This window comes from Xiphophorus maculatus, chromosome 23 (genome assembly GCF_002775205.1).
Source record: "Xiphophorus maculatus strain JP 163 A chromosome 23, X_maculatus-5.0-male, whole genome shotgun sequence".
Taxonomy (NCBI): domain Eukaryota; kingdom Metazoa; phylum Chordata; class Actinopteri; order Cyprinodontiformes; family Poeciliidae; genus Xiphophorus; species Xiphophorus maculatus.
This window is the reverse complement of record NC_036465.1, coordinates 26,864,990-26,888,595: the sequence shown is the minus strand read 5'-3', so window position 1 is coordinate 26,888,595 and position 23,606 is coordinate 26,864,990. Positions and strand designations below refer to the sequence as shown.

At 38.0% G+C, this 23,606-nt stretch overlaps 1 protein-coding gene across 9 annotated transcripts in view; it reads left to right on the top strand.

Moving 5' to 3' along the window:
* The window catches only part of LOC102222120 (misshapen-like kinase 1), a 79,656-nt gene that overhangs the window by 17,294 nt on the left and 38,756 nt on the right, over window positions 1-23,606 (top strand). For all 9 annotated transcript variants that reach the window (XM_023328408.1, XM_023328412.1, XM_023328409.1 and 6 more), the window contains 8 exons: window positions 5,257-5,313; window positions 9,688-9,813; window positions 9,949-10,059; window positions 15,168-15,258; window positions 15,346-15,476; window positions 16,232-16,286; window positions 18,381-18,459; window positions 20,796-20,968. In XM_023328408.1, coding sequence (XP_023184176.1) covers window positions 5,257-5,313; window positions 9,688-9,813; window positions 9,949-10,059; window positions 15,168-15,258; window positions 15,346-15,476; window positions 16,232-16,286; window positions 18,381-18,459; window positions 20,796-20,968 — 823 coding nt within the window. The remainder of the gene's footprint in view (window positions 1-5,256; window positions 5,314-9,687; window positions 9,814-9,948; window positions 10,060-15,167; window positions 15,259-15,345; window positions 15,477-16,231; window positions 16,287-18,380; window positions 18,460-20,795; window positions 20,969-23,606) is intronic.

Genomic DNA, 23,606 nt, shown 5'->3' with positions numbered 1-23,606 from the left:
GTAGGTGATATTTACCATCACCTATATGATGATGGTAAATATTGATTATCAGCCATAGCAGCGAAGGTAATATCAGATATCAATATGGGCCCAAATTTTCATGTCGGTGCGTCTGTAGTTAAAAGCCAAACTAGATTTGACAAAAAAATTAACTGAAAAGAAATCTACCAGAGTTATTTTGTTTGTTTGTTTTGGGTCACTTTTGTTGCTCCTAAGACTGGGTATCAAAAGAGAGTTGATATTAGGTATTTTTCTGCTCACTTTTTCATTTTCACATGAGAGTTTTGCTCTTTTCTGAAGCTTCTTTTGCAATTTACACATGGCATGCTGTGCAAATAGAAGGCCTCAGACACAATCTTGAAAAGTATGGGAAGGCATGGAATTTGATTTGGCTATTTTCCGGGTCTGGATAAGAAACTTGCTTCTATTTCCAGGCTGTATTCACCCTCATTAAGCATATAAAATTCCCAAAAGTTGGAAGCTGAGTTGGTCCAAACACCGCTTTCCTAACTTCCACCTCAGACATGATTGCCATAATGTCAGCTGTTTCTTCATCTACCGCACAGGTGTCAAACTCCAGTCCTCGAGGGCCGCTGTCCTACAGCTTTTAGATGTGCCACAGGTACAAAACACTGGAATGAAATGGCTTAATTACCTCCTCCTTGTGTAGATCAGTTCTCCAGAGCCTTGCTAATGACCTAATTATTCTATTCAGGTGTGGTGCAGCAGAGGCACATCTAAAAGTTGGAGGACAGTGGCCCTTGAGGACTGGAGTTTGACAACCCTGATCTACCGGGTCGGGTCTATAGACCAAGCTGCCCTTGACATTTGCTCATGAATGTTGAATGAAAATGCCTTTAGCAACACGTTGGAAAGCTAATCTACAGTAGACCTCACACCTTGACAACCTGTTGAGAAAGCTGTGCAGAACAACCCTGGTGAATAGTCAGTTGTATGACAAAGGGGTGATAGAAGAGCAAATAAAAATTTGACTTGAACTCCAAGACAAAGTCCGAGGACCCTCTGATGCTGTTTCGCAATGAAAAATATCCTCATTCCAAAGGTGTAAAAGTCACATTTATCACAGAGACGGATGAGCAAGTACACACAGAGCATTACAAGCAAGCAAGGACTCTTTGGAAAGCTTCATTCCTACAATCAGTTAGCAGAGAGGAGTCGATAAGTCAGTCAGTCCGTCAGGGCACAGAGTACACGTTATGTAGCTAAATAACAAACAGGCGTGAAGGAGGTCAGATCAGAGGAAGGCTGAGATGGAGATTTGCATCTCGTTAGCAGTGAGACAGAATATTAAAACTTCCAGACAGAAACAGCAGGAGTTTCTCTCATTTGGGGTTTGTTCACTGGAGACATCTTGTATCTAATTAGCATTATGTGGGAATATATTGTAGTAACCTTTTCACCAATGCTCTCTTCACTGCATTACCTCATTCTGCCATCTTGTTTGCGCATGTGAATAACGACGGGAAGCAAGAGGAAACGTAATTGTGTCTTAATTCAACAGTGTGCAGGCTACCGCAGTGTGTGTGCACGACTCTGCCCGTCTGACACTGCAGGATTTCAGTGTCAGAGAGCGAGAAACTGTCTCCAATTAATTCCGATAGAGAGCCATTTTACCGAGGGTGCGTCTGAGTCGCGTTGTTAATCAGTGGCTTGGCTGAGAGGAGGACACTTAAAGTCTGTGTCAGCTGCGGTGGCTGCGAGCAGACATGGCTGAGTCTGGCTGGACAGGAAGGGCATGTCTTTATTTATCACGGTCAGGCCAGTGGCTGCCTCCACGGCTTAATCCTTCGCCGTTATGGGGACAGTGTCCTCCGCCTGGGGACTGAATGGAGGACACAACACACCCAGGGGTCAGTGGGCCTTGTGTAAGTGATTTCTCATTCAATACCAAAGAGGGATGATTGTGAGAGGGTTTTTGGGGGGGAGGAAGGAGGTTGGATGGAGGACTGACTGTTTTGAATTTGCTGCTTCAGCAAGTTTTATTATGAGCAGTATTATTGTGAAGCTTGTCAGAGTATCCCTTTTCTTTTGGATTTACATGATATGTTCAGGTTGTGCTTGTTTTCTTTTTTTTTGTGCAGGTTTATAGGGTGAAATAAGCAACAGCCAATAAAATGTGGTAGTGGTCTAAATAAAACCAGGACATGGCTTCTTAAAAATGTGTGGTTTTTTTCAAGTAGCATCTTACACCTTGTGTTCTTCCTCTGACTTCCACACTGAAGAGTGTTGTTTTATTTCCACTGTCACAACAGTCCTTGTATTTCTTTCTTTATGAATGACTTCAAATACATGTACATATTGTTTTTATTCTTATTTTATTCCCTCTAATGTTTATATTTTTACACTTTATGTCTGTATTCCTTGAACAATTGAAAACTGAAGTCAAATTCTTTGTCAATATCTTGGTCAATAAAGTTGATTCTGGTTCTTTAATGTTACTTGATAGTGTGTGGGTGTGGTGCATTCACTGGTCAGATGTTTGAATTTCTGACCAGCCAATTATCAGATTCTGGTCACAGATTTTTCCATTCATATTTGCACAAAATGAGTCAAAAAGTGAGCATATTGTTTCTAGATGACTTTGTCTTAAGATTACCTAAATGACCAGTCTGATGATTTCATGTGTAGAGGTTGTCATAGGTCTTTCTGGGTGAATGAAAAACAGTCCCAATGCTACTGCTAGTTTTTCCAACGTGCCTTCTTCAACTCTTGGTACAAGACGAAATCCTAAATAGGAGAGTTTTAATTCTTTACTTAACTAAATACATTTCTGCACAGTAACACTACTCTAATGCTGACAAGAAATATTAGCACTCCAAAGGAATTTATCTAATTTCGGTGTAGTTTGGTAAATGTGCAGACCAATACTGGGTTTAGATTATACTATCTGCCAAGAAATGGAATATGTAGAACAAGTTCTAGGACCAATGCTACCGGTGTTGCAGAGCCACTTTTCCCCGTTTTATTCCTGGCATCGTGATGCGAGGTACTTTTAGAGTATGACCTCTTGAAGGGACTCACCCAGACAGCGCAGTTCAGTGTTAGTGACATCCTGTTTCCTTGTGTATCATCTGATCTGAAACAGCTCCCCGATGTGAGCCTTCGACATCCACACATGACTATCTATGTCTGCAGCCAGCCTGAGACATTCTGAAGTCTTCCAGTGACCAGGCAGGTCCCCCAAATCGCTCCCTTGTCGAAATCTGTGTCAATCTGTCAGACATCCAGTTACAGCATTCTCTGGCTGACTTGCTGTGGGAGATACAACACCTGAATCAGTTCCCAGTGAATCCCTGCTTGCATCCAGGCCAAAGGACAGGTCCCTCTGTGCTGACATGAGATCAGTGCTCCTGCTTCCCACTCTGTTATCCAGTTGATGTGACGTTTTAGTCACCGCCATGCAGTCACAGGAGCATTCAATGCATTCTCCATTTAATTCAGTTTTATTTCATATCCGCTACTCTTTCTCAGTGATTAATAGCACTAATAATAACATTTTATTTGTAATGCACTTGACATGTAAATCTCAAACTGCTGCATAATGACAATTAAAGCTGAGCCTTTTTAGTCAGTGAGTGTATGAATTTGAGGCTATATTTTAGCTACAAAAATAATTATTTTAATTCCCTAAGCGTCCGTGTTGGCTGTATAACAACATTTTGGATTATCTTGAAGCACAATGCATGGTATAGACCGAGTCATAGGGAATATTATTTTTACACTGTGAGAACTGAAGAAGTATGTGTTTTGCCCTCCTTTTTTGGAAATTGTAACTCTAGGGGTTTACACTAGTTATTACTGTGTTATTGTTGTTGTGTTGTTATTACAAATCAGCTCAAAATTAACTTTATCAGTTGGCATCTGTTCATGTGTTATTTTTATAGTACCTGCTATTTAATTTGTTATTCTTGAGCTCTTTGTTAGAACATGTAATATTTCTCAGTATTACAAAAATGTTAACTTTTATAATAAAAGTTGAACAAAAATGTGGTTATTGAGTTACATTTCTACATCTGCAACTACTTTTAGACAATGTTTTTCTTTTTTTTTTTTAAACTTTTCCATATCTCAGTGCAATGATCCTTTACTGAAACAGACTAGCTGTGACTGTTGAGAAAATCACACCTGGGCGACCATGAACCGTTCAGATTACAATCTGGGAAGCTTCTGTGGACGTCTCTGATGAGGATATGTTGAACCCGGACACAGCGATTTCAAAATGCTGTCGCAAATGCTACGTTCATTTGTAGATCTGAGAATCTACAAATGAACAATTGCACTGCTAAGTTTCAAACTCTGTAGTTGTCAGTTGCATTTATTTAATGCAATTATTTAAATATGTTTTATTATGAAAATAAATGACAAAATGTAATATTTTGTCATGAAGAGAAAGTCTGCAAACACTTTGAGGAAGGGATTGGTTTCGTAGAAGTACAGAAGATGTGCAGTGCCTTTTGAACATATATATTCCTCTTAAACATTCTCATATTTTGTATTGTTAAAAATGCAGATTTCATTGTATTTTGTTTGGATTCTCGACACGCTTTGGTATGTAACTGTGAAGAGGAAGGGCTGGTTTTAGGAGTAGGAATTTGAGAGTAAGCTGACTTCATACAAAAATGCCGTACCATTTTATATTGGCATTTGTAAGAAAAAAAAATAATCTTGAAACCAGTTATTGTTTTCCTTTTACCTCACAGTGATGTGCAACTTTGTGTTTGGCTTTCACACAAGATCAGTTTAATCTGTCCTGACCAATTGGCTAGTTGTTATCCTTTCGTGTATATTTCATAGACTTTCCATACATCACAGCCTTGAGTCTTGACACGGTTTTCAATTTCGCCCTTTTCACCTGACTGCCCTTTACAGCTCCGGTCCTCTTTGCTGACTTTTTTTTTTCACTCTCCACTTATGTCACGTCTTATTCTTTCTGACTGGCTCTCCCAAGAGAAAATGAAGTTAGGCAGACAGTGGGGTGAATGGAGAATTACATCACAGACTGAGTGTTTTCTCGAAGACAGTGTAATGTGTGGCTGTGTGTGAGGGAATGTGAACATGTTTGACTGTTAGATCTGGAATTGGCTCGGGTAGATTTGTCTTTTATGTCTCGGCGTCGTGGCAACAAGAGTTTCTCTGGTCTGTGGGCTTTTACTGTCATTTTTGTACGTTTTTGTAGGATGCCCATGTGGTTAAACTGGTTGGGATGCTAACTGCTTCTTTACGTTTTTCCACCAGGGTCGCCATGTCAAGACTGGTCAGCTGGCAGCTATCAAAGTCATGGAGGTCACAGAGGTAAATGTTTCACTGCTTTTACTCTTGCTGCAAATTCTCTTTGTATCCTTGCAGTATCTGAGCCCTAAATCGTTTAGTCCTTACTAGACTTAAAAAATCAATATGAAGGAATCCAGGGTACTTTACCTTTGGTATATAATGCTCCATCATTGTCTTCCTACATAATTGAGACTGCAGCATACTCAATTCGTTCACCAGTTGATGCCTAGTTGACACTGCAATTTTAATGCCAAATTTTGTCCCGATTTTCCTCTTCTGACAACCTTAAGGACACTCCGCTTAGCCTGGTGGCTAATCGGAGTGCCTGGTGTAGACATCTTCCTGCCATGTGTAGTGTTTGAAGAGTGATCTGATCCGCCCCAATCTAAAATCAGATATTCAACGTGTTGGATTGTCTTGGCCCGATATTGCAATGTGTTCGGTGGCCCCTGCGGACACACGAGAATCACAGAGAGGAATTCTTAACAAAGACAACAAAACAACTACCATGTCGCACCAGAAAGTCCAGCGGACATCTAAGGTGTTTTTTTCTATTGTTTGTTTCTGTGTTAAACTTGTTTTTTGGGACTTTGTGTCTGATACCTGATTATTGATGAGTGAAATTGGTTTGTGTGCATTGTGCTGCTCCTACCGTTTGGTTGTACGCCACGCACTGTACGACCAAACCTGCTATATATAAGACTTTTTATCATTAAGTGTGTGGCCTGTCAGGTTTTAATAATCAAACGACAATTTTATAAACTTGTCACGTGAACTAGGCATAAGAAAGACAACCACAGATTTTTTTATTTTCTTATTTTTGGACACATGGCCAATTTTGCTGTATTGAACATTCTAAGATGCAATAAATTCCACACATATCTGTCGCTACTGCAGAACTTATGCAAGTGTTTCTTGAATGTCATTGCAATGTCCCAATCGTAGCTTTAGTCAAGCTCATGGTGCGCTTTGTACATCACAGTCTGTTTGATGAAGAATCACACCTCAGCATGCTGAATAGTTGGAGTGTCTCCAACTGATAGCAGCCTGACCTACTTTTTGATTGACACAGCTAATATTTATTTGACAACCAGGAACTCAAGGAAATGAACTTCCATCTTCGGAAGATCGACAAAAGTCGGCAGAAGAGACACACCAAAACTTGACCCAGTGGGACAGTACGTTCGCTCTTTGACACCTTTTGTCCTATTATACTTAAAGCATAAAAAACAATCAAGAAAAAGGGAAAAAAAGAAATATCAAATCTCATTTTCCAAGTACAGAACTCCGCATTTATCTCAATATGTTTCTTTTTTTCACAGTTTACAGGTTATCTACTCAAGCTTTAAAGTTTTTAACTGAACTCCCTAAAGATCCAAAAGTCACGAGAGGACACAACCAGCAGCCCAGTAAAACAGCCTGCAGAAAACTTCCCTGATTGTTCTGTCACGACTCCAAACAGACGGCTTCTCCTCTGTGTTTCCACTCTTGAGCTCTCTCACTGCTCACTTAGGTCATTGAAGCGATTTGAACTCTTACAATCCACTCGGGAGCCTCTCATAATTCTCCTGTCAGAGTACGCACATACAACACGGATCAAACTGGAATGTTCTTTAATATAGCACTTTCCTCGACTAAATCGAATTACGAGAACAACTCTCCTCCTCTCCGTATGCTTCTCATGTTTCTTTTTTTTTTTTTTCCCCCCCACACACAGAAGTAGTTTTTTATTAGATCTCTGTGATATTAAAGCTCTGTTCACTTTAGAGTTTAAAAGCCACAGTGTTACGTTGTTGTTTCGCTATTATGAAATATTAATAAGTTGCTGTGGAGTAAATCAATTTGAGGTTAGAAAAACCTTTGCGTGAGTTTACAGATTGGAACAGGATTATACATTACACCTTTATGATAAGGTTGGAATTAAACATGTTGACACATCTTTGTATTTATGTGGAATAAGTAACTTTGTAAATTTTTTACTAAGTCTGATTTAATTTTGCAGCCATTTCTAAGTTTGCTCAAATTTGACTTTCACAATCCATTTTGCAACAGTTTGACCTCAATGTCACAGAGTTGACTTTTTTTTTTTTTGTGGGACGTATTTTTGTTGTTGTTGTAATAATACATTAATAACGGACTTATCAAATGGTCTAATTCAAATCATTTAGCTTAAACAGGTTAGCTGCGTTCTACAAAGTCTGCTTAAGCGTTTTGACACATATTTGACCTGTTATAAAAAATTTTTACGGCTCATCAGGATAATATGTTCATAGAAGGATAACAGTTAGATCTTTAATAACTTAATGTGGCCAGATTCCAGTCGACCTGATAATTCCAGTCGACCTGATAATTTGACCATCTGGAAAGTTTAGACATTACTATGAAAACACATGTTGTTTAGTCACCTGTTCTTGTTTTTATCTTTCTTTTCTGCAGTGAAATCCATTATTATCAGTATCATAACCATATGTTCTGCATTTACCTATGCCAAGTTTTAAGTTTTCATTTTGTTTGTGTAAAAAATTTCACACACTGACCATCTCAAATTATAATCTTTTGAGTTTTAAAAGTTCCAGCTGAGCAGCCACAGTTTGAGGTCACTGTGCCTAGCAAAAAAAAAAAAAATGAACGTGATGATGATTTTTGCATCTTCTGTTAGACAGACCCAATAACTAAACAGTTTTATGTTTTTCTAAACAATGGAGAGAATAATTAGCAGATTAAACAACCAATCTCAAGGGATAGATAAATTTAATAAAAGTACTATTCAATGTTTGTTTGTTTTATGTCGACTTAAAGTCATAACGCATTCAGCAGGGCATAAGTTTCCCTAATGTTTTCTTTGGCTTTAAATTTCGTGGCACTGTTTATTACTGGAGGAGCATGTCATTGTTGTGACATTTAAAGGCAATTTTTTCAGTTGTGAAAAGCTGTTGGGCACTGAGAGACATTAAGGAAGAGTTATAGTAAATATATACAGTATTTTCTTTTGCAGAGAGAACAGTTACCTGGTGCACATCAATCACAACGTGTTAAAAACATAGCCTTAAACCTCAGTCTGAATTTCAGCTGAGCAACTTCTTCTGGAAATGATTAGAATAGAAATTTAGAAAGGTGAGCACAAATAATATAATATGAGGTCCTGTTCATACCTACAATATATAACACTGATATGTTTTAAACCTGAGATTTCACGGTTTGTTTACATTCTTGGAGAAAAGCAACATTAAAAAACCCCCAACTATGTTGACGCCTACATCATATGTGTAAAGTGTCACTGTCAGACTTACAGCTCACAACATTCTAGCAGTTTTATGTTTCTCTTAATCCGGATTTGTTTTTTGAGCGAGTTATTTTGGGGAAAATCTGTGACCTCGCACGGCTTTAGCCATGCTCAGTGTCGCCTGCCTTTGAAATCTGATGTCATTTATGGCGACTTTGGTGCATAATACAGCACTGGTATTGCAGCATTTTAAAATGGAATCAGAGTTTTTGTAAATGCAGATTTTTTTTTTTTTTTTTTTTATGTGAAAAGTCTACATTGAAATAAATATTTGGAGCAAAGCAGCTGTGGCCAAAGCTAAGCTGGGAGACACAAAACTACAAATAGTTGATACTTTGTTGATGAATTGTTTAATTCACCGACCTCTGGCAGCCTTTTTGTCTTGTATTTACAGCTTTTATTTCATTATAAAAGACCATTAACTTGACCTCTATGTTGGTGCATGTTTGAACTTTGAAGTTAAACTGTGAACATGAAGCCAAACTTGGGACCACTTGCTGGTGAAGCATGAACTCGCACAGAACAGTTCACATGCACATTTTCATCATCAACGAGTTGGACTTTTCCTGTGGACTTTTTTTTTTTAATGATTTCTCTGCTGGTCTGCTACAGACAATCTGTGGAAATGCCTGTCTATTATCTGCCATCGCACACTGACTCACACTTGCGCACGCAGACGGCAGTCACAGTCAGGCGGGAGGCAAAGGGGCTTTCTTTTGTTGTTGTTGTTGTTTCAGATAGCGGCGAAAGTTCCCACTCTGCCCTGTCATTTTCTGGTGTCTGTGTGGAGATTTAAAAGCAGGCAGGAACTTGGAAAAAAGTCCGACTCCTCCAGCTCCCCTACCATTCATATGTCTCTTCTCATTTCCCATGATCTCCTTCATTGCAGTGGACATCTTAGGGGTTCATTGACTTGGAGAAGTTATAAGACATTTCTATTATCATCCCTTATGTTGTAAACCAGTAAAGTGAGTTTAAAACCAAAACATTGCTTATTATTGTGTTAATTGTTCATACTCTGAGTTATTTCTGTCTGCTGTTATTGTTGGCCGCACTGACAAAACTTGTGCTGTCTTTAATATTTTCTTTTTTGTTGGGTGTTTTGTCTGTAGGAAGAAGAGGAGGAGATAAAGCTGGAGATTAATATGCTGAAGAGTTATTCCCATCACAGAAACATTGCTACTTATTATGGTGCCTTCATTAAAAAAGGACCTGCGGGACAGGACCACCAACTTTGGGTTTGTAAACTGAAATAGTTGAAAAATATTTCATGTTCCGAGCATTCTGTTTGTTTAAAGACGCCGATATTTAGAGCTTTCCATAAATGTGGCAGAAACTATCACTACTAACCATTAAATTATTTGCTTCTTCAGTTAGTGATGGAGTACTGTGGTGCTGGCTCTGTGACAGACTTGGTGAAAAAGACTAAAGGAAACTGTTTGAAAGAGGACTGGATTGCCTACATCTGCAGAGAGGTGCTAAGGGTAAGGAACAGAGCAAAACACACATTTATGTAATCATAACTGCCTTGTATAGAAAGAGCCTGGTGAGCCCTAATGTGTTGTTAGTTATAAATATCCAGTGCAGCCTACAGTTATGGCCTTTTGGTATCAGGACCTAATGATATGACGAATTCCTTAGTAATGTTTAGGTAATGATGAGCAGTTGTATAATGATATACAATGGACAGGTTAACTGTTTAACCTATAAACTTCAAGCTGAAATACTTTTGCACAATGCTGATTGACAGACTATTGGCTGGCATCTGCAAAGCAGCCAATCCAGGAGCACCATTTATTTTGCTTGACTCTGATTGGCTGAACCGCCAGAAGCAGAGACAAGGACGACTTTAATTATTAGCTTCTGTAGTAGCAATGCTAAGATGGTTTCCATTTTGCGTATTAACCTCCTGAGACCCTGCATCCTCATATGAGGACATTACATTTTTGTAAACACAGATGTAAATAATAACATTGATTGAATGGTCTTATCGTCACACAGATAGACCCAATGTCCTCGTCTGAGGACATTGGGTTTTGAGAAAACCACTTATTGTAGAAAGCTGAAATTTCATTTTTAGGCCAATTGGGTCCTTATGATCCCAAATGACAAGGAGAAATGTATATGCAAAAACAGACCCATTGTCCTCATATGAGGGCATTGGTTTTGACATAGTTCAAGAGCACATAGAAAGCTAAAATTTAATTTCAACTAAAATTAGGTCATACTAATCCCAAATAGTAAGGAGACATAAAAAATGCACATCAAACAAAAGCCCGGGTCTCAGGAGGTTAATGCATATTTAGGTATATTTGGAGTTTGAAATATTAAAATAGGGAGATATAAGCATTTTTAGAGGAAGCTTTATTCCTCTAAAAGTTATTCGCGGGCAGCTATTATCACAGACTCTCTGTTTTTTGTGATTTTCTGGTGTTTCTGACTGAGCATTTGCTTTAAAACTTAATTTTATGCTTTTAAAAATGACGACAAGGATTTTTAGTTTACATTTTAAAATATCTTTAGCATCTTATGCTTGGGTCACGATCAGTTCACTCCTCTTATAAATTCAGCCTAATGTTGTCAAGGTTTGTCCAAGGTTTGGGAGACTTCTTCTTTTTAATCACCAAAAATGGGGTACAGAACTGCTATAGCCATAGAAATTTGAAATGGCGAAAGAGTGATATGACTCTTGGCCTGTCTAATTCTCTCTTGTTACAGCAAGAATAAACAAGGATTTCTCCTTAAAGAATATGGTTTCCTTAAAAATAGCCTCCTTTCATACTTAATCTGACCTCATTTTAAAACACTTCAGCGATTCTCCAACAATGACTCTTCTTTCCACACCAACAACTTGCACACTGGAGAGGATTCTTGTTAGTGCTTAGATCCAATCTGTTCACTGATAGGAAAAAAAAGGGGAATATTTTGTTTCCGACCAGCTGGTCAGGGCAGGTCAGGTGGAAAATGGTCAGATTCCAACCAACTTCTAACTTCTTCCCAAAAAGTAAAGATCCAAGACGGAGTTTGACGCTTACTGCTTCCATAGGAATGAAATAGCACAAGCGGGCTGCAAAGTTTTGGATTTGACCGATTTGTAGTGTTCAGGTCCATCTTAAGACAATGCCAAAAGGGAAAGACAACTTCAGGAAGCAGTTGTTGCTGCCTATCAGTCTGGGAAAGGCCAAGATGTCATTTCCAAACAATGGCGTCATAGCTTTCAGCAGTTATCTCCGCTGTCAATCTTCGCCAAGGTGGACGTCCAAGAAACGGTTGTAAAGTTTTCTTTGAAAACTAAGCCAAATCCTTCTGAAATACGGTCACTTGGGTAGTTGAGAGCAACATTGAGATGATTGGTTGTAAGGGGCAGCCACATTTTTTGGAGGCACCTTAAAGAGGGTGTGCGTGCCGGCACCTCATACCAACTCTCAAGCACAATGGTGACGGGCTTGTTTTTGCTTCTCTGTGTATCCGAATATTCTGGTGTCAGTGTAAGAAGCTGAAGGTTGAATGAAACTAGTCATCTAACAGGATGTTTAGGAAAATGTTTTTAAGCATATCAGCAAATATCTAACAGAATGGCTAAAACACAAAATAAGGTATTGCTTATTGCTTAGTTTAAGGTGTTGAAGTAATGAAAGCTATCTGAGGGGCTTAAGAAAGCTTTGCATAAACTGCAATGAGCCGAATAAATTTGAATAGAAAGCAAAGCCAACTGGAAGTAAAATATGAAAAAGTTGCCAAAAATTAGCTTGATCACACACCTTTCCATTAATCAGGATTAGCTTCACCAAAAAGTGGCAGTACAGGCTCTAATGTTGTATAGCAAACGTGTGGCTAACTTGGCTATACACTGTAGCTTGATTCAGTCTGTTTTATTGTTAGTTTGTGGTTTGATATGACAGATGGCTCTGCCACAATTATGAATATGTACACCACTTTCAATGCGTTGTTATTGAGCTGTAGAGTAAAGCACCACATCCACTGTTGATTCCACATTTTAATTTGCAATGTATGTGCTTATGTGTTTTGTCATTATGTTAAAAAGCTGTATTATAAACTGCGACAAGCACTTGGTAATGCTTTTTCAAAATGCTTTGAGCCATTGAAATCACAAGTGTTCACACATTTACAAAGGAAGTGTAACATAATCCACATCTCCAAGCAGGAATTGCTGAGCAGACTGAGGTACAGTTACACCATTTACCCGTTCTGAAATAAATACCCAACAGGTCATGTGATTTTTGTATCTGCAACTAGATTTAAGCTTTGCTTTAGCTGTTGTTTATGATTCATATCAATCATTTGTATTTTGGTGTTTCATCCCAGTTTTGTGTATACCAGGGAACTGAAGATGCTTTAATGCAGTTCCTCTTTCCACAGCGACTCTTTACATCGGTGCTACTCTAATCCTTAAAGTTCAATGTCCTGCAAAAATATCCAAATAGTTAGTTTTATTTTTCATTTTCATACTTAACTGGACAGTTTAAAGCATAAAGTTGTTTAGGAGATGATGAGATTTTAAGAAAAACTGCTTTCAATGTTCTTTCTTTGAGTTTGTGACCGTAGTAGCATACCTAGCTATCCTTCAGCTCGCCTGAGCCAAGTTCAAATAAATCTCTTCGCTGATGATATTGTGCTTCTGTCAAGAACGAGAATAAAACTGGGATATTTATTTTTAGTGTTTAGAATTTTGTAGGAGACACAAAAGAAATCTGGACAGTGGCCAGTATTTTCTGAGCTGCAGTCAGCCACGCTGTCTCCTGATTGTTTCAATATCACAACATCCCCTCACACATACACCCCTACACACACGCGCATGCCCGCGCACAAACACACACACACGCACACATAGAGACACTACGGTCTGACATAGCGTCATTGTCTGAAATAGGACTCACTTCCTCTGTTTATTTAACCTCCTTTGAAGAAGCGAGAATGCAAGGACCCAGAAGTGTGTGTGCTCTGACACTAAGCAACTAGTAGACGTTCTCAACTTGAACACTTTAGCATTTAGAAGAGACCTATTAGTGGCCGATTTTCTTTTTCTCCTAAAACTCTAAATAATCTCTAAATCGTGTCCGTTTCCCGATATTTCATTATGTAAGCACAGGCATGTTAAAAATAGAGCCCACTCTGCATTAATGCTATGTTTTATCATCTATCCTCTAGAATGTGGTCGCTACAAAACCACAGCCCTAATTCCACAATGTCAATAATTGTTATATGAAGAGAGAAGGTTTGTGAAAAACTTTAGTACACCCATCACACTTGACATGCAAAGTTAAGTGTGATGACTTTGCATTTTTACAGTCACTACACTAGAATTTTTAAAGACGTGTGCTTTTTATTATGTCCATTTGCAGAACGTTCAAAAGTTTCATCAATATCTCTTTCCAATTTCCAACTTCATAACCTCTAGTGTATTTTTATGGAATTTTCTTAGACAAAGTTGTGTATAATTGCAATGTTAATGTTTGTAATGTAATGTTTTTTGCTTCTATTTCAGACCCATCGGGTCACATCTGCACATACATGGTTAGCACTACCTGCCCCATTGTTGCAAACTTAGCAATTTTGTCCCTGCATTTAGCAACTTTTCAAGAAAAAAGAAAAAGGAAATCAATAACGGTAATCAGCAGGTCAGACTTTTCATAGCTTGGTGATCTGCCAGAAAACTGCAATCGGCGTACCCCTCATATTATATTACTTTTATATTTGTTGTTGCAACATGAAAAACTATAATGAACAACCTGATTGTGACTCATATTTTTATTGCACGACAAATTAAGACAAGCTCAGAAATTTCCATTTGCACGATTTATCGTTTTTCTCTTTTATCTCTCTCTTCCTACCAAAAACTGGATGATAAAACTCTTTAATCTGGGGGTTTGGTCTCAACTATCTCTTTTTTTAGGGGACAATTTAGTTTTACAGAGACTCCATAATTTATTTTATTTGTTGTTCCTGTTTTATTTATTCATTTATTTATTTGTTTATTTAAAATGTTTTCCAGCTCCAGTGTTTAATGTTCATTAGAATTTAAAGTTTATTGATCTTTGTGAATGTGTTCTTGTACTATTATGGCCTTACCATTATTATTATTTCTTGAAAATTGTCTCAAAATTACAACACTATTATTTATTGCAATAATTTCTGGGACTACTTATCGTCCAACAAAATTTATATATATATATATATATATATATACACATATACACATATATATAAATCTAAATGTTATACAAAGACAGGAGTGTTTCTCTTAAATCAAAGTTAGACAGGAAATGGCTCCAAAGACTGTTTATAGAAGAGAGCTTCAATGTGTAATCTTGTTGTTTTGACTGACTAAAGCCAAAGTCATTATATTCTTACCCCAGGAAATTACAGTCATTTGTTAAAAGAGGCATAATATATGTTCCTTACAGCAAGAATGTTTACAGTTGCGCCACAAATCTGACAGTCCGGGTCTGTATGAATCCAGGCATGTGACGAAGACGTTCTTTGACGGCCAGTGTTTGCCACTTTCATACTTGCGAGTCATCTGACTCGTCCGTGAACGGGCGCGCTCATTGTGGACGTCTTTGTCTTCCAGGGTCTTTCCCATCTTCACTCTCATCATGTGATCCACCGAGACATAAAGGGACAAAATGTTTTGCTCACGGAGAACGCCGAGGTCAAACTGGGTAAGACAGAACGCAGCAAGATGCAGAGTACTAACGAGGGAGTATAAGAGTATTTCCTTGATCATTTCTCATATTTTCATACTCCAGTTGACTTTGGAGTCTCGGCTCAGTTGGACAAGACGATTGGTCGAAGGAACACTTTCATTGGTACTCCCTATTGGATGGCTCCAGAGGTCATAGCCTGTGACGAGAATCCGGACGCCACCTACGACTACAGAGTAACTTTTCTTTCAACGCAAACAGAACACAGCACAGAAATTTCGATAATGTTTTTGTAGTGCAAAAATCCAGTGGATAATCAGCTCCTTACAAACAGCAAACAGTGAGAAAAAAAAAAAAAAAAAAAAGATTTGGAGCCGACGGCAACAGCTAAGTTGCAGCTGCGACTCGGTGTGTAGAGCTGTTGTCTTGAGATCAGAAAGTTGTGGGTCTGATTCCAGCTTGTCACTTGTTGATGTGCCCCTGGGCATGACGCACAAACCCCAAGTTAGTTTTAATCTAATTATTTATGTAAAGTCTTGTTTTCCTCTGATCTATTAGATGCAAAAAGATACAATCTTTTCTCACTGTCTGATTTTAAACTGAAGCTAAAGGCACATTTACATGTGACAAGAGAAAGCAAGAATCAAACCCACAACCTTTGCAAAACAGCTACTATACCCACTTAGGCATTGTCACCTGATGTATGTAAATCTGTGGTTTCAGTTTTATATGTGTATCATTTTGTCTCACTTACAAAGAATTTACATCATATTTCTTGTTTCAGTGAATCCTCTGATTCATTTCTAGAAGTGAGATTTCAGTTTCAGAAATCTTTGTATTTGAAACATTGTCTATTATTGATGGGTATTTTGTCTTGGTCTGCAGCCAAACTGACTCATAGGCTGGAATGCGAACAGCCACCAAATAGGGTTTCATCTTAGCTTGTGTTTATGCTACAGACTCAGCTTTTTCTGTTCTCTTTTGTTTTTAGAGCGATCTTTGGTCATTAGGCATCACTGCACTGGAGATGGCAGAAGGAGCTCCTCGTAAGTTACAAATACAAAAGATGTAGGTCTGTGATGTCGAGGTAAAAAGTCGGTACACCCTTAGTCAGCACCTATGTTTGGATAAATTTATCTCACGATACATTACACCGTGTTCATACTTATTTTAGTAAAGAAACAGTTTATAAAACTAGCAAATATTTCAACTAGGGGAGTTAGTAACAGGAAATTGCTATATAATAAATAGGTTGATGAACTGTGAATTCAGGTGCGTATTAAGGATAAATATGTTGTTGTTGCCCATAAATCAGTAAAGGGTTATAAGGTCATTTCCAGTCAATTTGTAGTCCATCATCCTGGGACTGTGGTGCACAAAGTTCAGGCCTGGCGCCATTTGCCATTAGAAATTTGCATGTATCTTATGCAGATGGACATGATTAAAATTTTGTTTTTTAAGGAGGAGGATCTTATCAAAAATGCCTACATTTTCTTAAAATGAAAATTGAAGTCATTGTCTTCTATTACTACCAATTTTGTCTTTTGTTTAAAGTAGATGAAAAGTTATGCCACAAACATTTAGCGGTATTCATTAAGGTTGGCAAAATACACATTTAAATTTTCTGAAGAAAAAAATATTTCTTAATCTATTGTAGTGGATTAAAAAAAGACAGCAAAAATTAGGAAATCAGGTTTTCTTAAAAATGAAAAGCAAATATTTGACAACCTTTTAAGATACAATATTTACAGGTCAATTTTTCTACAAAAATCTCACTCACGTGTTTGTTGCGCTGCTGTATTGCAAAGTTAAATTATAGCAGAAGAGGTGAAAACATTTTTTGAAATTATTCAAGGTTTTAAATTGAAAACCAGAAGCTGTTACTTCTCCCCAAAAATATTTCAAACTAAATTTGGCCTGAGAGGAAAAAGTTTTGACACCCATACATTAGGTAAAAAAATTTACAACTGGAAAACATTTAAGGCAGTTGCCAATTTTCAAAGTTCACCTTAATGGCTGATGGCTTAATCCTGAGGAACATTTCCAACCAAACTCAAGAGCTCTGTCTCAGACATGTTTTTCTTCACATGCTAGAATTTGTAGCTCATGTCAGTAAGTTTTAGAAATAGACAATTGTAAGACCAAACTTGCTCTCTCTTCCTCTCTCTCTTTATAAACGTAGCAGCACTTTTCAGGTTTCATCTGAACATGCTAATTTACATTATGTCTGGGTAAATGACCCTGATGTGGAGACATTTGACTGTAATGCAGATTGATGTTTGTATAAAGCCAAATGTCACTTCTTTTTACAAAAAGAAAACACACGTGGTCAAGGGCTGATGATAGGAAAACCCAGAGAGTGAAAACGCCACACAAAAAAATGATGAAGGAATATAAAAAAACAACTGTTGGGTAAATCTCTCTGTTGGGTTGTTTTCTAGGGGCATCCCGATCTGATATTGATACGTTTTCCAGTTCCAGTGTTACATGTTTATTAAAATGTAAAGATTATTGATCTTTTAGAATTTGTTCTTTCATTATTTTGCCATTATTATTATGTTACTTGACAAAAGTCTCAAAGCAACAATATTTTCATTTATCACATTAACCTTTGGGACAATTTATCATCCAGTAAAATGTGTTATTGTGACAGGCCTACACACTGAGCCAATGGTTAATAATAAACGGGTCAGTTATTGTCATATCTATTGTTGTTGACTATTGCCCTCTGTTTGAGTAACATCGCTTGATCAAACCTTTTCTGACGTTCCACACTACAAAATATGTAAGCTGTCGTATCGGGTCGATGTCGATATCAGTCAATACTCAAAGCTGCGATATCAGGATGGTGTTACGATACAATCCAATCCAATCCAAAAGTTTGGGATATTGGTTGTAAAGAATAATCATGGCAACGCTTTGTAATCTAAACCTGAAGGCCTGAAAATGACGGAAATGTCTAGAAATGTAAACTCTTAGCTGAATAGGCCTTACTGTCTTTGTCTTTGTTTGTCACTGTAAAGAGTGTGCAGAAATCACTGCCTCTCTTCCAAGGATTCTTTAAATCCCTTTTCAGCGGTCCTGACACACTTTTCTCCTTTGTCTTTGTTCTGTCCGACTCCGTTGCTTTCCCGCTGCAGCTCTCTGCGACATGCATCCAATGAGAGCTCTGTTTCTGATTCCTCGAAACCCCGCGCCCAGACTCAAATCGAAGAAGTGGTAAGCCTGTGAACACAACTCTCATCTGTACGCACAACACAGGGAAACAGGCAGCAGGCTTGAGGCTCTCAGGTGTCTTTTGTTGTGGGTTTCGTACAGCTGACGATCAGACGACACACATTCTAGCTGTTTCTTTTCACAAAAAGCTCGGTGCTTGTAGACGTGTAGTGATCACTGCAAGTTATTTGTCCTGTGTGTAAATTAAAGTTACCTTAGTGTTTCTGCTGTAAGTTTGAAATTAAATTGGCGTTTGATTTTTACCCTCTCTTCATCAATCACTCGTCTTCCTGCCCTTTCATGCATAATAGAAAAGCTCTTCCCATTGAACTCTGGACTGACACTAGCTGCTGTCTTTCATTCACTATTAAAACGATCAGAAACGCCTTTTCTCCCGGCAGCTTTTAATAGGTCTTGTAGTGCAGAGCTTTGCCATGATTTTACCCAGAGGCCTCCCTGAGGCGGATAAACGAAGCAACAACACACATATTTCTTTCCCTTCCCTGTTCAAAAAACAGACAACAGTCCCGTTCGACTCTCAAAGTGATTTCTGATGGTAGATTTAGCTTTAAAGCCTCACATCGACTTTACAATTTACACAATATTTTTCTTTGGGAGTGCTGAGAGGAATGATGAGCTGACTGGAGGCAAGTTGCCAGACAACTCTAGGAAGTTTATAGCAGCTACTAGACACAGGTATTGATGTAAACATTATTGATTTGTCTGCTTTTTACATTGATTTGTTGTGTTTTTTTGTTGGAAACTTCTTGGTCTTTAAATTGACGAGTATTTGAGCACAAATTGATTTAAACTTCTTAGTTTAAACTAAGCAACATATGCAATTTTATGTTATTTATTTAATTGTCATTATCTCATATGTTTTCATTTTTTTGTCAAAAAGCTTTTTTGGTTTTTATTGTTACTGTACCAGCAACAAAAAAAGTCAACATAATTAAATCTTGAATTTTAGCATACAGTATGTCCATCCGTACAACTATCGGCAGTCATTTACATCAAACAAATTTTAAATTAATAATCAGTAAAAAAAAGCTGACACGTTCAACTGTTTTTACTGTCTTATGTTAGTAAAATGTGCTAATATCTTGACTAGCTTTACTAAAACACCAATAATCTTTTTAAATTATTCTTAAACATTGATCAAAAAAATAAGATGTAACACTTCGAACATTTTTTTTACTATCTTATTCTAGCAAATAGTGGTTGTAGCATGGCTAGCATTACAAAACAGCAATCTCAGGTTTGTAATTATTTTTAAACATTGACAAAATAACAACTGACGTGTTCGACAGTTTTTGCTATTTTAAACTAGTAAAAGCCGCTAATAGGCTAGCATTACTAAAGCAGCACTAAAAGGTTTTAGAATCGTTTTAAACAGTGATAAAATAGTTTTATCACTTAACACTTGCTCATAATGCTGGTAGCATAGCTAGCAGCAATCTCAAACAGATGCTATAATTATTTTTAAACAACTGAAAATAACTGTTGACAGTTTTTTATGATCCAAAATGCTAGTCATAGCAATGCTAGCAAAAAGTGCTAATGCAGTGCTAGCATTGCTAAAGCAGCAATCTCTGTGTATTGTCCACATAATATTGACAGCTACCTGAACTAAAGCTGAAAAAAGAAATTTGAGACATGTTCAAAGACATGTAGGATCATATAGTCATTTTTATTATCACTGGAACAACAGCGTAAGAACACAACACACATATACAAAGAGCGGTACACTGAATTCATCCGTACAACAGTGTGGAGCCATTTACATCAAGTAAGTTTAAATTGGGGCACAATTTACGTTTTGGATGCCTTCAGTTGTTTGGATCTCGGCAGTAATTCCTTTTCTGTTTTCAGTCTTTTTAAAATAATTTTAATGTTCAATTCCCACAAAGAGAGATAGCAAAGAAAAAACGCCAAATCAATTGATCACAATTGATTTGTAAAAGCAATAAAAAGTGTAAAACATCCTAAAGAGTGAATGGTATTTATAGGCAGTGTATGTGTGTGAAGCCGGCACCTCACGACACTTGTAGCTGTAATTGCAGCAGAAGCTAGTTTCTACGGAGTATCGACTGAGAGAATACAAACAGATACATTTTTAGAGTTTCTTTGATGCATTTGTTCCAAAGCACATTGAAGTGTGTAGTTGTTTTTAGATAAAATGTGAGAAAGGTCCATATACTGTAGAGCCATGGGACATTTACTCTAATAAGCATTGCAGCAGCTGAGCTAAATTTCGATAATTATAAAAAAGAATGTTAATTTCAAGCATTCAGTGCAACACGTTTCTCTGAATCATTTCTTTGCCTCTCTTTCCGCAGGTCGAAGCGTTTCTTGTCGTTCGTCGACAGCTGCCTGGTCAAAAACCACATCCACCGACCCGCCACAGACGCTCTGCTGAAGCACGCCTTCATCAGGGACCTGGCAAACGAGAGGCAGGTCCGCATCATGCTGAAGGACCACCTGGACAGAACCAGGAAGAAGCGAGAGAAGGGTGAGGGGACCCAACAGGTTTTAGGGTCTTTTGGGTCTTTTTGTCAAGATCCTCCCAGCTGCTGACCTGACTGCTGTCTGTCCCTGCGTTTCCTTTACAAATGTATGAAAATCTTCTGCTAATGTCGAAAAAAAGCCACAATATTGCAATTGGGTGTTTCCATTAAATACAAAATGAACTTAAAATCTCATGTGAATAAGCTAGTTCACGTGATAAATCATTAAAAATCATGGCAGCGATGGATGTAAACCGTTACATCATACATATTTATAATCCATGCCATGGTACTAGCACTCATCATCTATCAGGGGAGACGTTGGCGTCTTATTCAGGAGTTGTAACGACAAGCCCCGCCTACTTGGGACCAGCTACGTATGCACCGTTTTGGTGAAATTGTAGTGATGCTGTGAGAGCTCTGGTGGAGCGAGGTGAACGTTGTCTGAAAAAAACAAAAACAAACCGTCATCCTCCTACTACTTCCTCTCTTCTTCTTAGGCGTTTTCGCCAGTAGCAACATCTGGCTGTTGGTCACGTGACTCATGTGATGCAAAAAAAGTGTTTCCATTGCAGTTTTGCAACATACATCAACTTATATGTGACTGAAAAACTGCCTTATCCCATCACAAAAATGTTTAATTCAATTTTGTTTCTATAAATTGGTATTTCCATTCAGCACATTTACTTTTGTAATTTTTAATTTGCGCAATTTTATGGTTTGTGGAAACACAGCTGGTGTAAGGATTTATTTCTCGCATATCCAGATGAATCCCTCACCAGTTGAGTCTCCTTTCTCTGCTCAGGCGCTCTCTAACTCTCGATGTTCATCTGCAACATGGGGAAATGTTGCACTTGGCTGGAGCTGCTGCCCACATTTTTACACAATTCCTCTTGGTGAGCTTTAAAAGTCTTCACTTTGCGATACCATTACCACAATCCTCTGCTACTATTTTTTTTTTTTTTTTGAAGGAAGGAAGCAGGGATTTTGGAGAGATGGAAAGAGACACAGGGCAGCACAGCTGGAATGTGAAACATAGAGGGAGGAGCGCTGTTGTGAAAATAATTTATCCCCGTTCTTTCCCTAGATGAGCTCGATGTGCGGCGCCAACGTCAGCCCGGCGTTTTTATTCTCTGATGGATTTTTGCACGTTGTGAAAAAAAACCTGATCAGACCTGTCAGTTTTATCCGAGTTTATTTGCAGAGGTGGGAAAAAAAGGCAGAAAGGAGAAGGAAGACGAGAAAGAGAGAGAGACGCTTAGAGGAAGGAAGGAGGAAACAGAATGGCCATCTGGTTCTAATCTCTGAGCTTCCAAAAGCATACTAAATGGCTGGAGACTTTCTGCTTGCTCTGTGTGTTTTGCGTGTGTGTGTGTGTGTGTGTGTGTGTGTGTGTGTGTGTGTGTGTGTGTGTGTGTGTGTGTGTGTGTGTGTGTGTGTGTGTGTGTGTGTGTGTTTAGAGCCGTCTGGGTGTGCATGCCCTACTAAATAAAATGCCTGTCGCATTATTGTGTGTGTGAGCTGCTGGAAAAAAAATCTAAATCAAAAATAAATTCTCCGGATGTGATGCATAGGAGGATGTGTCGTCTTTGAGCGTCCTCAGGGGTGTAGTTTGAACAAAGATGGGTTGTGTTTTGTGAGATGTATCACCCAACGATGAAATTTAAATCAACAAATTGCTCCTTTCTCCTCTACTTGGCCCAAAACTTCGGATAACAACACGACGGGGGTAGAGAGGGACTTTGGGAAAGGAAATGTTGTTGACCTTTTTGTTCTATCATTCTGCTTTAACCAACCCCACCTGGGTCGTGTTACCTTTAATGTGAACATCTGGAGAGTCAAGTCAGGGTTCAGCTTTTGGCTGAGCTGCTCTCACAACAGATGTTGTCCAAATGTCGTTACTAGAGCCTCATCTTCTCTCCCCCCCACCACCATCTCAGAACAAGGATTTTATTCTGTTGGCTACAGGAAAAACAACAAAACACTTCCTGTGTACATATGTGGCTATAAAAGAAATATAGTTTTGAGTAGGAATGCAGCTACCAGTTTTAGGTCATTCTGAATTTTCTTTAAGAGTTTTACTTGAAGAAGATGTAAGATCGGCATTAATTAGATTAGTACTAGAGGCCATGCCACTGTAAAAAGGAGTTGTATGATTATTTTTAAACATTGATAACCGAGTTGACACTTTGACAGTTTTTTACTATTTTATTTTTGCTAGCAAATAGCACTAGTAGCATGGCTAGCATTACTAAAACAGCAATCAGAGGTTTTGTAAATACTTTTAAACATTGACAATAATAACAGAATTGACACTTTCAACTTTTTTTTTTATCCCATGCTAGTGCAAAAAGTGCTAGTAGCATAACTAGCACTACTAAAACAGCAATAACAGGTTTTAGAATTATTTCTAAACATTAATAGAATAATAACGTACAGCAGGAATTTTTATTACATTATGGTAGCAAATATTGCTAGTAGCATGGCGTGCATTACAAAATCTCAATTTCACACCGGTTTTATAATCATTTTTAAACATTAATCAAATAACAGAGTTGACACTTTCAACAGTTTGTGATCTTATGCTAGCAAAAGTCACTAAGAGCATAGCTAGCATTAATAAAAAAAACTATTTCTGTGTAT